The 21,160-nt window shown below is 28.4% G+C and overlaps 2 protein-coding genes across 4 annotated transcripts; both read right to left on the bottom strand.

Annotated features, from left to right (window-relative positions):
• Nucleotides 1-563: 563 nt before the first annotated feature.
• Nucleotides 564-18,328, bottom strand: LOC107168015 (arylsulfatase B-like). 2 transcript variants are annotated; one of them, XM_089217354.1, is made up of 9 exons: nucleotides 17,908-18,328; nucleotides 16,796-16,955; nucleotides 8,834-8,904; nucleotides 8,588-8,740; nucleotides 8,222-8,492; nucleotides 3,872-4,038; nucleotides 3,650-3,785; nucleotides 1,770-1,925; nucleotides 564-1,189 (listed from the first exon to the last, which is right to left on the bottom strand). In XM_089217354.1, the coding sequence occupies exons 1-9, from the start codon at nucleotides 18,037-18,039 to the stop codon at nucleotides 705-707; spliced, it is 1,731 nt and encodes a 576-aa protein (XP_089073480.1). In that variant the 5' UTR covers nucleotides 18,040-18,328; the 3' UTR covers nucleotides 564-704. The 2 variants fall into 2 exon arrangements, with proteins under 2 accessions (XP_089073480.1, XP_089073481.1); XM_089217355.1 differs by lacking the exons at nucleotides 16,796-16,955; nucleotides 17,908-18,328 and adding an exon at nucleotides 11,920-12,069.
• On the bottom strand, nucleotides 14,287-16,395 carry LOC107168020 (uncharacterized). 2 transcript variants are annotated; one of them, XM_089217378.1, is made up of 5 exons: nucleotides 15,713-16,395; nucleotides 15,348-15,502; nucleotides 15,015-15,264; nucleotides 14,545-14,751; nucleotides 14,287-14,423 (listed from the first exon to the last, which is right to left on the bottom strand). In XM_089217378.1, exons 1-2 carry the CDS (start codon nucleotides 15,962-15,964, stop codon nucleotides 15,446-15,448), a joined length of 309 nt encoding a protein of 102 aa, XP_089073504.1. In that variant the 5' UTR covers nucleotides 15,965-16,395; the 3' UTR covers nucleotides 14,287-14,423; nucleotides 14,545-14,751; nucleotides 15,015-15,264; nucleotides 15,348-15,445. The 2 variants fall into 2 exon arrangements, with proteins under 2 accessions (XP_089073504.1, XP_089073505.1); XM_089217379.1 differs by having other exon boundaries at nucleotides 15,713-16,373.
• Nucleotides 18,329-21,160: the final 2,832 nt, after the last annotated feature.

The raw sequence follows: 21,160 nt of genomic DNA, 5'->3' as shown, positions 1-21,160 counted from the left end.
ATAGTTATTTTTTGTTTTCACATACTTATAATTATTGTAGCTGGACATGACTGTTTAAATCATAATAAATAAATAAATACATAAAAGATTGTTCGACATTATATTAAAATTATGAGCACGATTAGATATTGTTTCTTTTATTAATTTCAAATTTGTATATTTCAGTATGTTATTTATCACAAAATCATTAAGGCGTGGATTCTTATGTAAATAAATAATTGAATTGAATGCGTATTTTTTATCACATGTAATATTTTTAATTTTATATGTTTAACCTATTACTTTTGTATGTTTGAATTGGAGTGCTATTTATGTGGTTAGTTAATTATGATTGATCACAAATAAATGTACATAAGTTGACTGTTTACCAATATATGATGTTTATATATTGATATATTATGTCTATTGTCTACCTATGTGTCGATTATTCTTCACTAATCGTTACAAATTATTATGTCAGCAGTTAAAATTATACTTCTATGACATTTGTAATAGGGAATTAAATGTGTGGTTGATTAGTCAGCAAGTAAAATAAAACTTGTTAACGTTAAATTGAAGCAATATACATATAAAAAATATTTTTATATTTCTATAGTAAAATTTAAACTATTACAATATTATATATAATTGTTTATGTTACGATTACACAATTATTGAAAACAGCATAATATTACATTAATAACACATGGTAACAGAAGTTATATTTAAGCTTTATCAAAGGGTTCCAGCCAATGCTCCCAATAACCGGAAAATCGACGAGGATCCGCGTTGGGATCAGTTATCGGCTTAGGTGCTTGCATTGTCATTTCCTTTTTGAACTGTTCCAGTATGAGGATTGTCGTGTTCAGCACCTGGGGGTTCTGTTGAGCCACATTTCGATACTCGCAGGGGTCTTGGAGGGTGTCGAAGAAACAGTAGCTGTCAAAACATTCATACCGTTGGTCTGGATTTGGGCTGGATATGCGCTCTGCGCACGTTTGACCGTCGACTTTGGCCAATGAACGGGTAACGTTGAACAAGTTTCGCGCTGTCGACGCGTTCATGCAGCCGTTCTTGGTCAAACAGTTGATTTCTGATAGACGAGTACCGACGACACTCGCCACTACACTTGACATATTATACTCTGGTCCTGTGTTACCAGGATCCCCGCCGTACTTCAGGTTGAAAACCATGTTACTTGTACGGTTACCTGACAGAACATGTGATAAACAAGTTGTTAATAATTAGTTAGGTTGGCCGGTTATGATTGTATAAAATCACTAAAATCTATTTAAAACACTTGGGTCTGTATATGTCTATGGACTATACTTAGGAGTAACTGTGCAAGTTAGAAGCGTGACAGAAGTTAAGTTAAGCGGTTAAAGGTGCATAGCATTTTCATAAGTACATGCACGATGCACATAGAAAGAAATTTTCAATAATGATTACACTTCACATAGATACTAATATTAGTAACGTAAATAGCTAGAAAATTAAGGGCCAGTTTAAGTTAAACTTCGATTATGCTTAATCAGCTGATAACAGGTATTTAACCGTGCAAATTCGGCCGATTAACTTCCGGTTAACTTTAATTAGAGATGGTACAACTAGCCCTAAAAATTAAAAATGATAGCAAAGTGTTTTTAGAATATGACTTATCTACGATTTAAAGTAATCGAAAAGTTCAAATTCATCAAACAAGAATATTATAAATGAGGTTAAAACTTTAAAATTTAACAGTATCGTATCATATCAACTAGATACAATACTAAAGTATAAATATTTTTTACTTTTCACAATTTTCCATTGGTTGAAAATTAAGGCTTCCTCTCCACTTTTCTCATCTATATTGATTAAAACATTTGATCTTACTTGTTCCAAAGAATCAGTTAAACTTTTCCACTGATCGATACCATCAATTTTACCTAAGTCTTTAGAATTCCCACCTAAAAATAAATCATTTGTTAGTAAAAATTTGAGATTTTACTGGGCAGTACTAAACAATTTCCTATATGAAATAAAAAAAAATTGAGCGATTAACACCGATTGTTCTATAGAATGATGTCATTTCAAATTGTTAATAAAAAAAAAACTGTATGACATATATAACTTACATAAATATTTAAAAAAAGAACTAAACTAAATTTAGTTTTAACTATAATAACCTAACCTATATATATATATATATATATATATATATATAACATACGTTTTAATTTCATTTAAAAAATCAATTATTAAATAAAATTTTCAAATTAAACTTACATTTTGACTTGATTTTTATAACAATATAAACATAGTTATTAAAAAACTTGAGGTGTCTATTTTTTGGATATAAAGTCTATAATTTTTTGTGACATATTATATTATAAAAATAACGTAGGAGAGTTGATACATTTCTAATATTGACCAGGATGAGACTCACTATCTGCTTTAATTTTTAATTTGATCATTAATCCTTATAGTATATGTTATGAAAAACAATTTTGAACGGTCTGTCTATAGACGTCACCCTTTACGTCTAAAAAATTATTTGTAACTTTTGATTATTGTTATCTACTAATACATTATATTATTATAATAATATTAAAGAAAAATATTATTATTCTCTTTCTTTTGGGTCTTGGTTTTGTAATAAAAATAAAATAATTCACTATTCACAACAACATGAGGGTTGACATCTATGATGAATTTGTATTGTTATAACACAGATAAAACACGTGTCAGTAGAAGTTGTCATTCAAATGTAAGTACTCATTACATGTATTAACAACAAATGTCAAAAACCAATCAGAATAGTTAATGTTTAAATGAACAATGGTAATTCTGAGAAGATAAACATGTGATATTAAAATATTGCATATAGGTAATAGTATGGTCAGAATACGTATACTGTATAATATACACTAAAACTTAAAAGTATTACATTACCTATACTATATTATAATAGCTATGTCACCCAACTAGCTAAAGAATCAATGTAATAATATTAGTATTGTTATCCGAATATCAAAATTATGCTACAAACTCATTAATAAGTTAAAAAAAAAAAAAAAAAAAATAGAAAGTTGGCTTTAGTATTAACTATGGATGTTAATGATTACAAGTTATGATTTATGACTATGTAAAAATCATGTAAATTAATTTAAGTAGTGTTGCTTAAATTTCATATATATTTGTAAGTTGTAATAACTACCAACATATTTTATTTTGTTTTAGAAAAAAGTATTGATCTCATAAAGTCATATGTAATGGATTGTAATGTTATATTGTTGTATACTTCTATATAATTTTGTCAAGGTATTTTTTGTTCTATTAATAAAAATGTATAGATCTAAAGGCATGAAATAATAAACTAAATATGGAACTTATATCTTAAATGTATTTCTTACTGTAAAAAATACCTGGCTCATAACTAAATATTAGATATATATTAGATTATAATATATATTATAATATATTTATTAGATTATATATATTATAATATATATACTATGATTTATATTACCTATATGTACCTACTTTCCTACTTTCATTTGTACAACAATCCATGAGTCATGACATCGAGTTATTTAATGAGCATAATGGTTAAAATCAATCTTAAACGGCTAAATTTTATATGATTATTTGCATGGTAAAATAGTCGATAAAAATAGTTAAATTTAAACACCTGCTGCTGTATATAAAGTAGGTAACCAATCAGTAATATGGAATAAGTTATTAGAAACAATGTATTTTTCTCTCAACCATGGACTCCATATTGCAGCCACTCCACGAACTCCTCCTTCATGTACTGAACCTTTTTTCTAAATTAATTAAAATTATGATAAAATATCAAAACTTTTATAACCAATTTAAAAAATATTATTTTGTTTCAAAAAATAAATCACACTCCTCTCAAAGGCCAATTTGATCCAAAGTTATCATGACCCCATAGCGGATCGTCAGTCGGTGCACCGTTGTCGGACATAAATACTACAATAGAATCTTTTAGCATTTCATTTTCGTGTAGTGATTCGATTATTTTTCCAACAGAGTCGTCTAACGAACTCAACATTCCTGAAATTTTAACATAATTTATTTCATTAGAATTCGGTGTATTTGCAGCAAGAAAATATGCAGCATTATTTCATATACAACAAGACGTTAGCGGGCCGGCGCAACTGCATTTTAGGTCAATAAAGGGTGTTGAACAAAGATTTTTAAAAAATAAAGTTGATACTGTGAAATATTAACTCCCTTTTCCGCTTAAAGTGCCATCATTAAGAATTAAGATGACGCTACACATCTATTTATTGTCTTTCTCTTACAAGTGCATAACATAAAAAAATTACATTCAGCAGATCACGTTTAGTTCCGTTAGTTTAAAAATTAGAGTGAATCAACCTATTATGAAACTTGTCAAACTTGATGTTAAAAACATTATGTGTTTGTATGTGGGTTTTTTACGATAGTTAAATTTCGTAGCAAAGTTATGCGTAAATTAAAAATGTTCATAACTCACTTAAAAACTAAGTTATCGTAAGAGAAAACCCACATACAAACACAGACAATGTTCTTACCACCAAGTTTCATAATAGGTCAATTTACTCTCATTTTTTAACTAATGGAATTAAACGTGATCTGCTAATTATAAATGTGTTATGTTACGCATTTGTATAACGGAGATACAAAATATATGTGTAGGGTCCTCTTATTTATCCTATTATTCAAACACGATACGGGCTGCCCGCGAGGTCTGTAAAATAATGCATCCGGATAGGGATCCACCGCAGCCTGTTACCCGTCAGATACAGCCTCTGGGATTTATTATTTTTTTTTTTATACTTTTTAATATTATTTATACTATAATATATTACAAGTATAATACATCATTTAATGAAATTATTTTTAAAAAAATATTACACATTTACTTTATAATATATGTGTACGGTGAGGTACTACGTAGCTGGAGTTGATGCCGAACGGGACCAACTGCCACAAACGGAGGTGGCCAGCGCTCGCGATTCAACTGGGTAGGCAACTCCTCTCACGTACTACCGATGCCCCCCTAACAACGATGTGAATAGCCAACTCAAATCACTACTCGACAATTTATAATTAATAGACGACGATGACGGCGGCCGCCTGGACCAACGGTTGCACGACAATGGGACAGGAACCAAGTTACACGGGAGACAGGATGGTACAGGTTATCTATGGTAGCGGGGGGGGGCCTGTGGTCTGGTCGGGTCTGGTGCAATGACGCAGCAGGGCTTACAACTAGAAGGGGGACTTATAATAAATTAAAAACTAAGATGAGTACGATGCGTGTTGAAGGTGGTGAAGATGAACAGGGTGGCCCTGGCGGTCTCTCACACACCACACCGGGTGCTGACGGACTTACGCGAGGCAGTCATTGGAAACACGATTGAAAATCCAGAGCGGCCTCTCACACACCACACCTTGTGCTGGCGGACTTATGCCATGAATTATGATGATGAAGATTGTAGTGAAGCGAACCTGTTGAGTTGAGTAATGAGTTATGAGTTATGGGAATTTCTTGATAAAGTGCGTATGAAGTCTGCAGTAACAATTTGGAGGTCTTTATGTATATTATCATTACGAATGAACCACGGAGCATTTGTAATAATTCTTAACACTTTACTTTGAAAAATTTGGATTTTTTTAAAGTGTGTGTAGCTGAACAGTTTCCCCAGATTGGGCATACATAAGTAATTATTGGTAGTAGTAATTTCTTGTATATTAGTATTGAACATTTTTTTTGAATGACTGATTTTTTGTTCATTATTGGAAATAGTATTGATAGACGTTGGTATGCTAGTTGTAGTATTGATGATATGTGAGGCCTCCAGGTCAGCCTCTTATCGAGAGTGACTCCGAGTCTCCGAGGTTAAATTTAATACCATTCATTACAGTAACCCACTATTATAACCTACTGTACAGCAGAGCGACATCCACTTACTTACCAGCTTTTTTTTCACGTTGCTTTTGAAAAGGGGGTGGGGTGGACCTCTGACTAGGGAAGGTTAGATTTAAATGCAATGATAGGTATCATTGTATACGAAAAACGATTCTAAACGGAGATGATTTGTCAGTATAGGATATATTATATTTAAATATTGTAATATATTCTATTTTGAAACAAATATTTTATTTTTCAATTAAGATGCATTTTGCATAAGGCATGGTTAATCAATTAGTGTAGTTATCATAATTCATAATACCTTATATTATCATAGATATACATATACCTGGTTTGAGGATAAATCGTTATCATTACGCGATTTCATAAAAAATTAAAACTCAAACGCTCAAAACATTTTTCCTATAATGACGCTTCAAATTTTCTCTATAACTATTTGAAGCAAAACTTATGGAAAACTTAGTGTTGAATTTTATAACCTTATAGATATCAATACAAACAATATTATGAATTTTGAACTACAAAATAATTTGCAAATATCCATAGCTTTGACGAATTTTTGTAAATATTTGAAATTCAAATGCTAATAAAAATTTAATTTGAATTTCCGGTGGACAATTTTTTTGTGATAAAGATTGACAAATTTGTAAGGAATCTTGTGTTAAATTTTCTAATCTTAGATTTAAAAAGAAAATTTTTTATGAATTTCTAGCTTAGCTTTCTTTTAATTTTCAACTGCTATTGTAATAATATGTTAAGAGCCTTGTATTATATTTTCAAGATTTTCTACCCAAAAAGTAAATTTTTATCGATATTAATTTTAAAAAAACTAATAATGATCGAAAATTGCATATACCTATGAATAGTTTAACTTCAGTCAAAAATTTTGAAAATTTCATAGTGGATACAATATACTCATATAAACATTCGGTGAAAATTTCATGTATCAATGATCATTTGTTTTAAAGTTACATCAAAAATCAAAATCGATTTTGTCGAAAACTGACTGCACGTAAAATTTCATGTTTTCCCCTTAATTTTTAGTTTGTTTATCCTGATTATTTAGAAAAATATTGAACATTTTTTAGTTTTGACCCCCAAAAAGTACAAACTAGATTTACTTTCTGATCGAACGAGGTACTGAAGTCAAAAATCGAAGCACTTTTATCGCCCCAAAACGTGATGACAGACACAAAAAAATATATATACATGGTTTTGACGAATTTTTGTCAATCTTTGAACTTCAAATGATAATAAAAAAAAATCGTGCGTATGTATTCTTATAATTTTTTAATCACTATAAGAAAAACTTATGAGAAATTTTGTATTAAATTCTCATGTATTTTGATTGGGGCAAAAATATTTTATCGACACTTCAAAAAAAATTTTTCAGAAAAATTGAAAATTTCAGTTGTCTATAAATATCTCAAAAAAAGTCAAAATATTTTGAAAATTAAATCATGTAAAGAAAATGCCAATCTAAATAACCGGTAAAATTTTCAAGTATCTACGACTTATACTTTTTGAATAATAACAAATGTTTAAAATCGTTTGAGGATAAATCGTTATCGTTACGCTATTTTGTAAAAATTTAAAATTCAAACGCACTTAAAATTTTTGCTATAATGATGCTTCGAGTTTTCTTTATAGCTACTTGAAGGAAAACTTACTGAAAACTTAGTGTTGTATTTTTGATCCTTAGTTACAAACACAAAACATTTTATGATTTTTCAACTTCAAAATTACTTGCAAATTTCCGCGTTTTTGACAGATTTCGTAAAAATTTGAACTATATACGCTTATAAAAAAAATTTTTTTATAAGAAACATATACGTCTGATATGATACTGTCAATATAATACATGTATTGAATAAATTTACTATGTTTACATAAAATGTTTAGTTAATCTCCCAGAGTTAACAATATGTTTGTCTAGCAGCCTGTTATACTATAGTTTCAGCTAAACGATAAGTTTAAACTCAAAAAAGTCTAAAATTTTTGAAAATTAAACTGTATATAGATAACACTAACATACATATTTGGTGAAAATTTCAAGTATTTACAGTGATTAGTTTTTGAATTACAGCCATATAAAAAATTTTTTTGAAAACTGTTGGAAAATGTTTACTTTTGACCTCTATAATGCACCAAGGATATTCACTTTTACATCGAAAACCACCCCCAAAATTTGAAATTGAAGCATTATTTCAACTAGTTATGCTGTACACAGACACAAACAAAATACACATTGTAAAATCAATACTTCGTTCAGAATCTAAAATAATCAGTTTTATAATATAACAATATTATCCTTACCTGCATAAAGTTTTCTGTTTTCATTTTCAATATAACTGAATTTCTCATCGTTGTAGGTTTTATTCAAGACTTCTAATTTATTTGGTCCTTTATTCCCTGAATGAACGGCCAAATGACTTACCATTAAAAACATTTTTTTGTTTTCCTGTTTACTTGATTCTATAACTTTACGAGCTTCGTCTGTGAAAACATCAGTTGCGTACCGATCGTTGTTCATCTCATTTCCTACCCTTTCGAATCCACGCCTGGCATCGATACCACTCATTGTTTTCTATATTACCAATAACGAGAGTATAATATAATCGAATTTAATAGGCGGCGGGTACTTCCTAGCTAACTTATAATCTGTTGAATAATTTTTCTTACTGTAGCATGTATGCTGTTTCTATAACTGATATATCCGTTCCAGTAACCGAAATGACTGTCAAATCCCCTTTTTGTGGGAGTGAAACGTTTTTGATAACAGCCCAAATGCCATTTTCCCACCAAGTGTGTTGAATAGCCCAACTCTTTCAGATACTTAAAATTAATGTAAATAAAACTTTCAATTAATGACGATTGTACTAAATTAAATAATTAAATAATAAATGTGTACACTGCAGTTCTGCTTACTTTTGGTAAAATTTTTTCATTTATTGGCAGTGCTGAAGCTTGGCCAGCAGCAATGGGTGGACCTTGTAATCCTGACAACATTAAATTCGTGTTTGGTCTCAATAATACTTAATAATAACATATTTAATACTTATAGGTAGGTATTTTTAATTTTATATATTCCTATATTTTGAATCGTTATACAATATATTTGGAACATAGGAGTTTACCGATTGCGCATAAAATTACTTTTACATGTACCAATACGCCTATATTTTTTAGGCAATATTGAGCCTAAAAAATATTATTTTATTCGATAGCGCATAACATTATTTTAAATATAACACAATCATAATTTAATATACATAAGTATATAATTACAATTAAATAAATCACTATCATAATAGTATTCCATTTTAAAGCAGGTATATTTAAAAAATATATATCCAAAGTAGTAATGTTAATATATAGAATTTTTCAGATTCAATAAAAAAATTTGCTCGTAATTGTTTTAATTGTTATGCATTGAATATTAATAATAGTTGTTACATTTGAAAATTATAATCTATCTAACAATATTCATAAATATATAATTCAAATTTAATAAATCACCCACTATTTTAACTAAAGGTTAATTAAGGTTAGAAAATTAAAGGTTAATGGGATAATATGAGATAATATATTATAATATAAGATGCTGTTAGTGGAAAAGTTGAATGTAAATCTAGAATAATTTGTATTATTGTTTGAAGTTCAAATTTTTACAACATGAAATCGATTTCTCATGGAGCGATATTTTAAGTTTTTTGTCATTTACACTTTTTGCACTTTTATCATTTTCTAAACTAAATAAAATTTTAATGTCATAACATTTCATTGAAATTTAACATCCTTCATTACAATGACCAACTTGGGCCAATTGTATCTTATATTGTAAAGCATAACGTCACCCACTTACGTGCTTTTATAATCAAATACGATAGGTGCAAACGCCCTCAATAGGGGCTACCCGAAGGACCACTCGACAAAGTCGAGAACAAGTTGACAGATGGAATGCCGACAACAGAGTAAGCCTTAAGTTGGTGTAGATAGGCAAACTAATCTGCTCCCCGTTACCAATCTAGATACACAACCAATTACACACAGCGACGACGACGACGAATAGAACAGGAGGTACCTGGTACATGTAATGTCAGAGGAATGAGGATGGTGCAAGTTAGTTACGGGGTGGGACTCTCTGTGGTCGAATCGATTTGGTGCAATGACCACAGAGCTCACATACGATTGGGACGATATTTAAAATTATCTTAACAACTATTGGAGTATTACTACGACGGTGAACACAGTAGGTTAGGCAAGGGTGGTGAACGAAACGTTGAACCGGACGACCTGGGCGGCCTCTCACACAACGCAATGTTGCTGGCGGACTTACGCAGTGGACAATGGACACGTTCGAACCCGACGTCCAAAGGCGATTGATAGTGAATTTTGTGACGTTGATCAGACGTGTGAAACGAACTAGGCGGCCTCTCACACAACTCCGTTGCTGGCGGACTTATGCTTTACCCAACGGTTAAATAATAGTATTAATAAACAACAAATTACTGTTCGAAGACGAAATTTATTAGTTGATAGGTGCACACGGAGCATATACAATAGTTTGTTGATAGACAAATTGTTGAATAATAATGGTAATAATAATAATAATAATACGATAGAGACCACCGTGTGCACATAATGTTATATATCAATCTTAAGTATACGAAATAAAAGAATTTGGTCGCTTCATTAGCGGACCACAAAAAAAGAGCAACCTGAGTCGCTTTAATAGCGAGCAACAAGAAAAAATACGAAAGATGGCAATACGGCACACAGACACACCGACGCCAATAATACAGTAAAAACAATAATTTAGGGCGTTGGCCGCATAATAAATACAACAATAATAATAATAATAAATGATACAAACAAAATAATGATAGCGTACAGCAAGAGCTGACCAATAATTTACATAGAGAACATATAAAACAAAGAGAATAAATAAGGCAACAATTTTAACAATTTCACAATTAACGTAAAAGGATGGAGTGGTGGATGGACGAGGTGAACGAGATAACCGTCATGCAAATTTAAAAATGACACGCGATAAGCAGTAATTACCTTGGCGCGAACAATCGGTTTGATATATATTTATTTTGTTCAGTGCCTACTGTCTATTGGGATATAAGTGTTAGCTAGTGTTTCTATAACTACTTTTAGGACGACTTAAAATGTGGATGGCAAGACTAAAAATTTGATAAAAATGAAGCGTAAAATCTTTGACATGCATTATTGGTTGTACATTTAAAGCTTATTGAATAGATACCCAAGAATTTTGGAATTCAATAAAATTTATTATTCAATTAAGTACCTATATAGTTAATGAATTTACTGACATTTTAATGCGTTGGCTAAATTGTCATTATTTTTCCTATAAGCACATCTTCCTCTTTTTTAAGTGACTTGAAGTAAATATTCGTAAATACTTAATAACTTGTTTAGCAATAAAGAAAATATTGAACACATTGACTATTTTTAAACCATGGATCGTGAATAACTGTTACAAATATTTATAACAAAATTCAAAAGTTCAAATATTTTATCATAAGTAGGTACCTACATAAAAATTATAAAATGGTTTCTGTTGAAAAATATATTCTATTTAACAACGTTATAAATATATGTATTGACGCGGTCCCAGTCAACAAAAGTACCAGGAAAAGAGCCTAAAACATAAGCAGTGCAATACATAGACCTTAAAATATAAATTTTCTTTTAAGCACAACGGGTATATATAAGGTGCGACAGAAATGGCTGTAATACGATTGCGCGTGCTAAATTATTTTTGCTTCTAAGCAACGTTGCCAAATATATACAGATTATAGATTCACGGTAAATATCCGGTTAGATTCCGAATGTGGCTATCCGGACGTTATTTATTACTTATTATTGCCGATACCAGACGAACTTTCCATCACTAAGAAGTAGCAGGTAATTATATTTTAGATCATACTTTTATATTGAATATTTTATCTTTATTGTAAATTCCCATACATGTACGAACATACCTAAACTATGATCTCGCATTGTATGTCTATACGTATTTACTGGAATGTTAGTTGTGTTCGTGTCTTATACAAACGGGGCTGAAAGTTTCCATAAAACATATAACGCCCAGTTTACTAGTGCTCATCCACCGACATTTGTTGTTATAACTTATAAGTACCCTTATGGAAGCTCGGGCAGAAACCGTCACTAAATTATCAACCAATCAACCATTTCCAAAACAATAATCAAGCTAAAATCAAAGGAAGAACTAAAGAAAATTGATTTTATAAGTAAACAATATGAAGAATATTTAAAAAATAAAACACCAGAAAACTTACTTGAGTATTTTGCCATAATTGGAAATAGGTATCAACGCCTTAAAATTAAAATTATTTTATTTATATTATTTTATTATAACGATTTTTTTTTTAATGAATATAGTTTTTCGAATATTTTATATTATTTTATTATAACTATTTTTTTATTGAATATTTTTTACTTATGAGGTAGACTGAGTGTGAATATAAAGTATATGTTATTAAATGTAACTATTTGTACTATTTGTAACTTTGTGTACTATTTTTGACTGATTAGTGGTCGTATAACGCACGTTTATGTTATTAGAAATAAATACAATAGCAGCATATACGACAAATAACAATTTTTTTTATAATAATAATTATTTTATATTTTAATAATAAGTTGGCAACGTCGTATCAAATTTCATGCGCAATTATTCGCTTTTGAATATTCAAAAGCATGTTCCTTGTTATTCCGGCACCGCGCGAAATCGTATGCTCAAAAAGGTAAAACGCGAACAATCGTACTCCACCGACAGAAATACCAAAAAAAAGATAAACTTTTGTTCTAAATTTCTAATCAATACTATAAAATAAAATTTTATATTAATTTATAGACGCTTGCGTCAAATATTGTACAGCATAACATTATTTGTTTTTAATATACAAAATTAAAAATTGATTTAGATTTTTTGGGGCAACCCAATTTTTAAATTTAAATTTTTAGATAAATGTTAAAGGTAAAAGCGTTCATTTAAGTTCAAGTAGTTTATTTAAAAAAAATTTTAAATATCAACATTTTTTAGTAAATTAATTTAAATTTCTTGGATTATTTATTATCCATATAGGTAATCTTCATAATTTTTATCATACATTTAACAAGTATCAATTTTTTACCAGGTCTTTTCTTTAGTCTTAAAACCCTGTACTCATGGCTGTAACATAATTTAATTACGCTTATACCCAGTCTTGTAAAGAATACTTTTATTTTTTATTTAGAATATATATTCAAATAAATGAGAACTAAGGTATTCAGAATACTTATTTGAATACTTTTAAAAAAAAAAATTCAGAATACATATTCGAATACTATAAGAATGCTTTTTTCTGTTAGGTTTTATAGGTGTTTTTAAATGGTTGGAATTAACGAATATAAACAACAAATAATACATCAATATTCCAATATATTTACAAATTTATTTATTTATTTATCAAATACATTTTTATTACATTTTAATAACATTACTTTTTCAAAATTTTCATCACTCATACGACCCAGTTTCTTTTTGAACACTGCGCTTCCGACACTAAAAACCCTTTCAACAGATGCACTACTTGGAAGGGGAGTGTTATATTTTATGAATACCTTTTTAATTGAAGGTGTTTCATTTAATGATAAAAGTAATTTATTAGGACTTTTTGATAAGTAAGTGGATATTTCATTAATCATTTTCAATTGAAACATTTAATGAAATTTTATTTGACCATGGAAAAAAATCATTCTTACCAGTTTCACAGTTTTCCTTACTTTCCTCGCTAGGTATGGTATTTTGATCATCAGATAATTTAGCATACATTTCTATTACAGCATCTCTAAAAACTTTTATGGTGGAATCTTTATTTGTGTTGTCACACCACTGTGTTTTAAAAAAAGGATGAGAAACAGCTGCAATTATTAAAAAAGGATCAGTAAGAATACTAGAAAATCTTTTTAATAAACTATTGTGTATAACGTCTACTAAAGGACCATTAATGACAAAACATCTACTTTGTTTCATGTTTGAATATTTACTGATAAGTTGCGAAATTGAAGGAATTAAAAATCCAAAATACGTACTTTTGTCACCCTGTAAAATATCTAGACAAATGGCAAGAGGTTCCATTATAAAAACATAATCGTCTAACCATTCTGTGTCTGATTTGTTTAGATAACTAACATTTAAATCATCACACATCATTAAAAATATCCCAGGATTTTTTTTTAAATGTAGCATTAAATGTTTGGTTAAGTCAAAAAAAGAATTCCACCTAGTTTCATTGGGAGTTTTTAGATAGACACCCAAGTATTTTTTTACAATGTCTCCCGAAGTTGTAGATCGATTTTGTTTGTTCCATAGAGCTGTGCATTTGGCAATTGTCTGTCTTCTTTGTTTTTTAAAAAGTAACAAATCACTATGTTTAGTTTCACTTCCTGTGTCACATTTGATCACTGCATTTTCAATATCCTGAAACAAAATTATTGATGAACCACCCATAAAACCATCTAAAAATATTAAATAATTAGGTAATGTTCTAAATATTTACATTTGTTGCAACTAAATTAAACGTATGAGCAGCATATCTTACTTAAAACTTTTAACAAAATTTGAACCATTGTCTGTGGTTGTATAACTTATTTTGTTGTTTATATCATATTTTATGTATACAGATTCCATTTATTTTGCTAATACATCAAATGTATGTTTCCCCTCCAATCGTTTTACTGTCAATACACATAATTTTCTAGTTAAATCTTCATCAAGTATCCAATGACAAGTAATGCCTATGTATGATCTACCAAAAATTATAACATAATCAATTTTATAAATATATTCAGCAGTGGCAGTTTTTAATAGGTGACTGCTCTCTATTCCCCCCATGAGATTTGGTTAATATCTTTTAATATGAAAACATTCTAAAATAGAAATATATAACTATATATATATAAAACTTTTTTTCATAATTTTATGCCATTTTACTAAGTTTTGTCAAAGCTGCTATACTGATATTTAGTATTTAGTAAATAATATTATTTATTAAAATTGTAGATTACCTACCTTTTAAATATTGACCAGCAGTCAGCAGTAGTAGTAAGATATTCAATATTAGTCATTTCTTCTTTAAGACGGATTAAATGGTGTTGGAACTGGGTATTTAATCTTTTCATTAAAGTTGGACAAGACATAAGTGTTCTCCCAGGAAAGCCTTTTTGAAATTGAATTAGAGTTTTGAAATCAAAATGATCAACTATGCTAAAGGGTAAACATGCATTCACAATAACATTTTGGACTAAAATATCAAGTTCATCTAAAACAAAATATTTTAAAATGGTTAGTTAAAAACTAAAAAAATTTACCAAAATATTTATTTGAATAATTTCAAATTTTTACCTTGACTTGTATCTTTTTGACTGAAGTAAACTCTAATAACGTAGGTTGATTATGATCATACTTTTGAATATTTTTGGCTCTTTTTGCAGATTTTAATACTACAGTTTCTTTAATTTTAATAGTTCTTTAACACTATGTAAATACGAATGTTTAATCTGTGAAAAAAATTACAAAAATATATATTATTAATTATTATATTATATTATAATGATGTTAAATTAATATATTATACAAAATAATATTATAGTATGAGTACGGCTAAATATTAATGATCTATTATTCACAATGAACATAATTCATTTCATATTAAATTAATATTAATTTAGCCAATTTAGGTATAATTAGTAAAGCACTGAAGTACCTACCTTTAAACGATTTCGTAGGTTCGATTTCGATCTAGTATCAGCTGTACGTGTTTTTGTTGATGGACAATGTACGCATTTAACTTCGAACGTTTGGAATATCATTTCATCTTTAATTAATCTTACAATTTTAAAATTCTCGTTATTTATGTCCCAAGAAAGTTTTAAACACTGAACTGTCTGTACTGGTAATTGAATAATGGTATTCGAATGCGATACAGGATCATCAACCATTTCATAATTTAATGAAGACATAATAACAATATAACAAAAACTCGCACTTAAAAATTTATAAAATTAAGGTGCTTATGACCTACAAAACACTATTACCAAAAACAAAGTACGCGTGATGTAATCTTGTCGACTTTTCGAATTCGTTTGTTTGGTCTGTTCAGTGCTGGCAGCGGCAGAACTAATGTGTAATAAGTTAATAAGTAATATGAATAATTATATTATATATTATATAAGTAATAACGAATAACAACGAACCGATAACAAATGAACTGAAATTCCCGAAATTTAATGAATAGTGTAATCATAAGTTATTTATAATTTCGACGTATTATTGGTAACAGGATTGAGAATAGTTGTATCTTCACTGTTCAGTCATTTATCATTTATAATAATAGATCTATACACGACGAAAACCACATGCAATACTGGATATACGGGATAAGAGCATAAGACACAATTATGTTTATAAATATAATCATATCATGAGTCAATTATATTTCGTTTAATGATTAACATTAATATTAATAATATTCTTGATTTATAATTTTCTCATTTAATAATATAAAAATGTCTTGTTACAAATTTAGAACTATTTTTCTGGTCTAATAAAAGTATTTTTTTAATGAACAAAAAATACAAATAAAAGTATTCAGAATACGTATTTGAATACTTTTTCAAAAATGTATTTAAAATAGTATTAGAATACAAAAAAATTATTCAAATAGTTTTATTTGAATACATTTATTCGAATACTTTACAAGACTGCGCTTACCTGATACGTAACTGAGTTTCTACGGAGAATAAATAAATCTAGGTACCTATTATTACTTATTAGAGACTTTGTGAACCTACCATAGCGAATCGGATATTTTCCGGTAAGCAAAGCAGCCCTCGATGGAGTACAAGTTGGTTGGACATAATGACGATTCAATATCACACCGTTATAAGCAAGTGCGTCAATATTTGGCGTAGGTATTTGTATAGATCCGTGAAATCCAACATCATTCCAACCCTGTGTAAATACATTAAGTCAGCAGATCCCAAACGGGTCTTTTAAGGACAAATCGTTTTCAATTTTCAGGAGCGCGGTGGCATATTATAACTATATAAGAAATTATTTCTATAACACATTTGTCTACCTAAGTGGCGTAATTTTATATTTTAATCAAAGGGTTGAATAAATGAGGTACATTACGATATAAAACATGATTGGAAAATCGATAAATCACATGATTTTATTTTATTTTAAATTGTGGGTTGTAGCGGTAATCGCTTGTAAAAATTGTATTTAGAAGATCAAAATTTAAAATTTCCGATATTTTTCAAAAGTGCAGAAAACAAAAAAAAACTTAAGGGAAAACGGGAGTTTTCACAAAATGTCAACAAGATTAATTTAAATTTTGGTATAGCTCTAAAACAGATACTCAACTTTTAGTGTCTTTTACTGAATGTTTATATGAGCATTTTTACCATACATTTTTCAAAATATTTTCAATAATTTTAAACTATTTATATGCACACAAAATAATACTTTTTTATTAGTTTCTTTTAATAAATAACATTTTTATTAAAAAAAACTTAGAAATTAAAAAAATAAGGTACCTCAAAAGTTGTTTTTTATGAAAATTAAAAAAGGTTTAGTGTAAATCCACGATATTTTTGCATGATCATCTGAAGTTAGGATTTTGAAAAAGTTCGTAAAAATTAATGAAAATTTGCAAATTATTTTGAGTTAGAAATTCTTAAAAAAATGTTATTTTTGTATCTAAGATTTGGAAATATATTACAAAATTCCTTTTATGTTGTAACTATAACCTCTAACCTTTAACAAAAAAATTGTTTCAGTAGGTATGCTAAATTTAGTTACATACGTAAAAACAAAACAAAAATTACAAAAAAAAAAAAAAAAAATAGTGACTGGTAAAAAATAATAGTGAACATTAAACTGATGTTAAAATACTAACCAAATCATCAGCAATCATGAGTACAATATGAGGTGATTTTTTGAGTTCTTGTGGCAAAACGCAATCGATCATCTGTAGCAAGTTAACGATTAATATTAGTATACTAGTTTTAAGGATATTGGCCAAGTCCATGACAATCAGTAGTCCAGTGAGTGATATATTATTTTAATCGTCTGTTTTCGAGTATTATACAGTATAGCGACAGTTCAAGAGAAAATAAATTAGACCGATTTTGTTGATCTGACGCAAATTTTAATATTACAAAATATCGACTTGTTAGATGGGACGATTGATTAACAATTGTGAATTGTCGAGTTAAAACTGTACGCGCAAGTGTCAGATCGGATTTAATACGATTTGAATTGATGCGATACGCCGATACACATAATTATGTTTTTATTCGTATTTTATTGTACAATTACTACAATTTAATACTATACAATGAATAATGATGTAACATTCTATCGTATAATATCATATCATTAGCAACTTATTTCTACAAATTCTGATTAGTCAGAGTTTGTATGGTAATAAGTGATAATCAAAAATCATTAAGAGAATATTAATTATACACTGCCACATTATGTAGGTAATATATAAATATTTTCCCTATACGTAGGTGTACCTATACGTGAAAAACATAATTTTTATTATATACTTTTTGTACGAAAGAATCGTTTTATCAGTTTTAAGATTTTTATTTTTTAATAAATACAATTTTTAGTAGATGATTATCACTTATCTTTAGTAGTTCATAAAATAACATAAAGTTGTTCGTCGACCTTTATCGCACTGATACGCACCGACTGGTGCGTTTACGTTATCTCCGACACTTTGACGTAAGCCCAATAATATGCTATGTACACAGGTTTAAATGTTTTTGTATATAACAGTGGTTCTTAACCTTTTTCGAATGACGGAACATTTAACATTTTATTAGGTTTTTGCGAAACACAGCCGTAAAATAAAACAGTATTTATATAGGTACGTTTTTAAATTTTTTTTTTGCATTATCGCCATACATAATTTGAACTATTTCTGAACAATGATCATGCTGGTAAAATCAGACTCTCTACTATGGTTTGTTGTTTTAACTCTTTTGCAATTATTTCGGTAACTTTATATGTGATTATGTGATTTGTGCCTAATTAGATATTATTATGATTTTTTTAAATTGTATACATACATAGTTAGAATGTTAACGACAACATATTTTTGTACAAAAATAAACCAACAAAACCTTAAATTATTTTATACACGCTTATATTTTTGTGTTTTGGGAGTCCATCAAAGTCAAAATGTTTAGACAATAAAACTAAAAATTTAGTTAAAAGTGTTTTTATTACTAATTTTAAAATTTTTACGGAACACCGGTCAAGAACCAATATTTGGTATATTATACCATAATATAGTCTTACACTCTTACTACTTTAGTTGATAAATTATAATAAATACATAACGCAGAGGTTTACGACGTTACATTTCAACTATGGGTTCATAATATGGAACATTGAAGTAACTCATTGAAATAGTAAATGATTTAAAAATTGTTATGAGCTTATCAAATCCCAAGATAAAAAAATGCATGTATTTTGACCAAAACTCTATTTATTAACTCTACCCAACTAACTGATTTTATTAATGAAAATAAATCAGCGAATGTTCAAAAAACTAGAACTTGAGTTATCTGAAGTTGAGCGTGCTCAATCTACAAATTTCTAAGTTACAACCACAGATATATACAATAATTATTATTGTATATATCTGTGGTAACAACACCATCGAGTCTTACTACTGACGTATTTCAAATTTCAAGAGTAAAAAGGAAACTTATTACCTACTATGAATACTAGGTAGACTTAGTACTACCTATTCGCATTTAATTGGAGTCATTGAACCTAAAACTACTACAGCGTAAATATATCTCGTTTATTTTATTGGAATTAAAATAAAGAAAAAACGCTTGTGAACAGTATATTTATTAAATATTATATTATACCTAAATGGCTTACCGACTATCTCAAAAACGTCCGAACAATCACAATATAATGATTATATAGTAATGACCTTTATATATATGATCACAACACTCGTGGCATCAAAACTAGATTAAATTTATTTATACAAAACATATAGATTTATTTAATTACCGTTTCCAATTATGACATTATTGTAGGTACTAACTGAAACCTGGTTATTCAATGAACAATGATTAACTGACTCAGAACTTGGACTTAGTCCCAATTACCAAAGACCTATTTACAGTTACACTGTGGTCTGTGATCGTCATGTATACGAAAATACGTGGCGGCTGTGTATATATCGTAACAAAGGACCACTTCCCAACCCGTAAATTAACTCTCCACAATAACTCAATGGAACAGCTATTCCAAAAAATTAATTTTAAGACCTATAATTATTATTATGTACTATTAAAATTCCACCTACATCTGGTATAAGCTTAACTCACGTATAAGCCTCATATTTGTAACTATTAATATTTTTATTACATAGGTATTATATTAAAATTCTTTATTTACTAAAAGTGTTAACAACTAAAATCATGAATAAAAATGTATAATATTAATTAATCTAAATTTTAATTGATCAACCGTCCATCTAAATAAATATATAATAATTATAAAAACTATAACTCTTAATATAATTTATAAACTAAGAATTGAAAATTTAATACAAGATTCCTTACAAATTTTTCAATCTTTATCACAAAAAAATGTCCACCGGAAATTCAAATTAAATTTTTATTAGCATTTGAATTTCAAATATTGACAGAAATTCGTCAAAACCATGAATATTTGCAAATTATTTTGTAGTTCAAAATTCATAATATTGTTTGTATTGATATCTATAAGGTTATAAAATTCAACACTAAGTTTTCCATAAGTTTTGCTTCAAATAGCTATAGAGAAAATTTGAAGCGTCATTATAGGAAAAATGTTTTGAGCGTTTGAGTTTTAATTTTTTATGAAATCGCGTAATGATAACGATTTATCCTCAAACCAGGTATTCGTATATCTATGATAATATAAGGTATTATGAATTATGATAACTACACTAATTGATTAACCATGCCTTATGCAAAATGCGTCTTAATTGAAAAATAAAATATTTGTTTCAAAATAGAATATATGACAATATTTAAATATAATATATTATCCTAGACTGACAAATCATCTCCGTTCATAATCGTTTTTCGTATACAATGATACCTATCATTGCATTCAAATTTAAT

This window comes from Diuraphis noxia, unplaced genomic scaffold, assembly GCF_037042655.1.
Source record: "Diuraphis noxia isolate RWA-SAM2 unplaced genomic scaffold, SU_Dnox_SAM2 contig0001, whole genome shotgun sequence".
In the NCBI taxonomy this organism is placed as follows: Eukaryota; Metazoa; Arthropoda; class Insecta; order Hemiptera; family Aphididae; genus Diuraphis; species Diuraphis noxia.
This window is presented reverse-complemented; position numbering and strand designations above follow the sequence as displayed.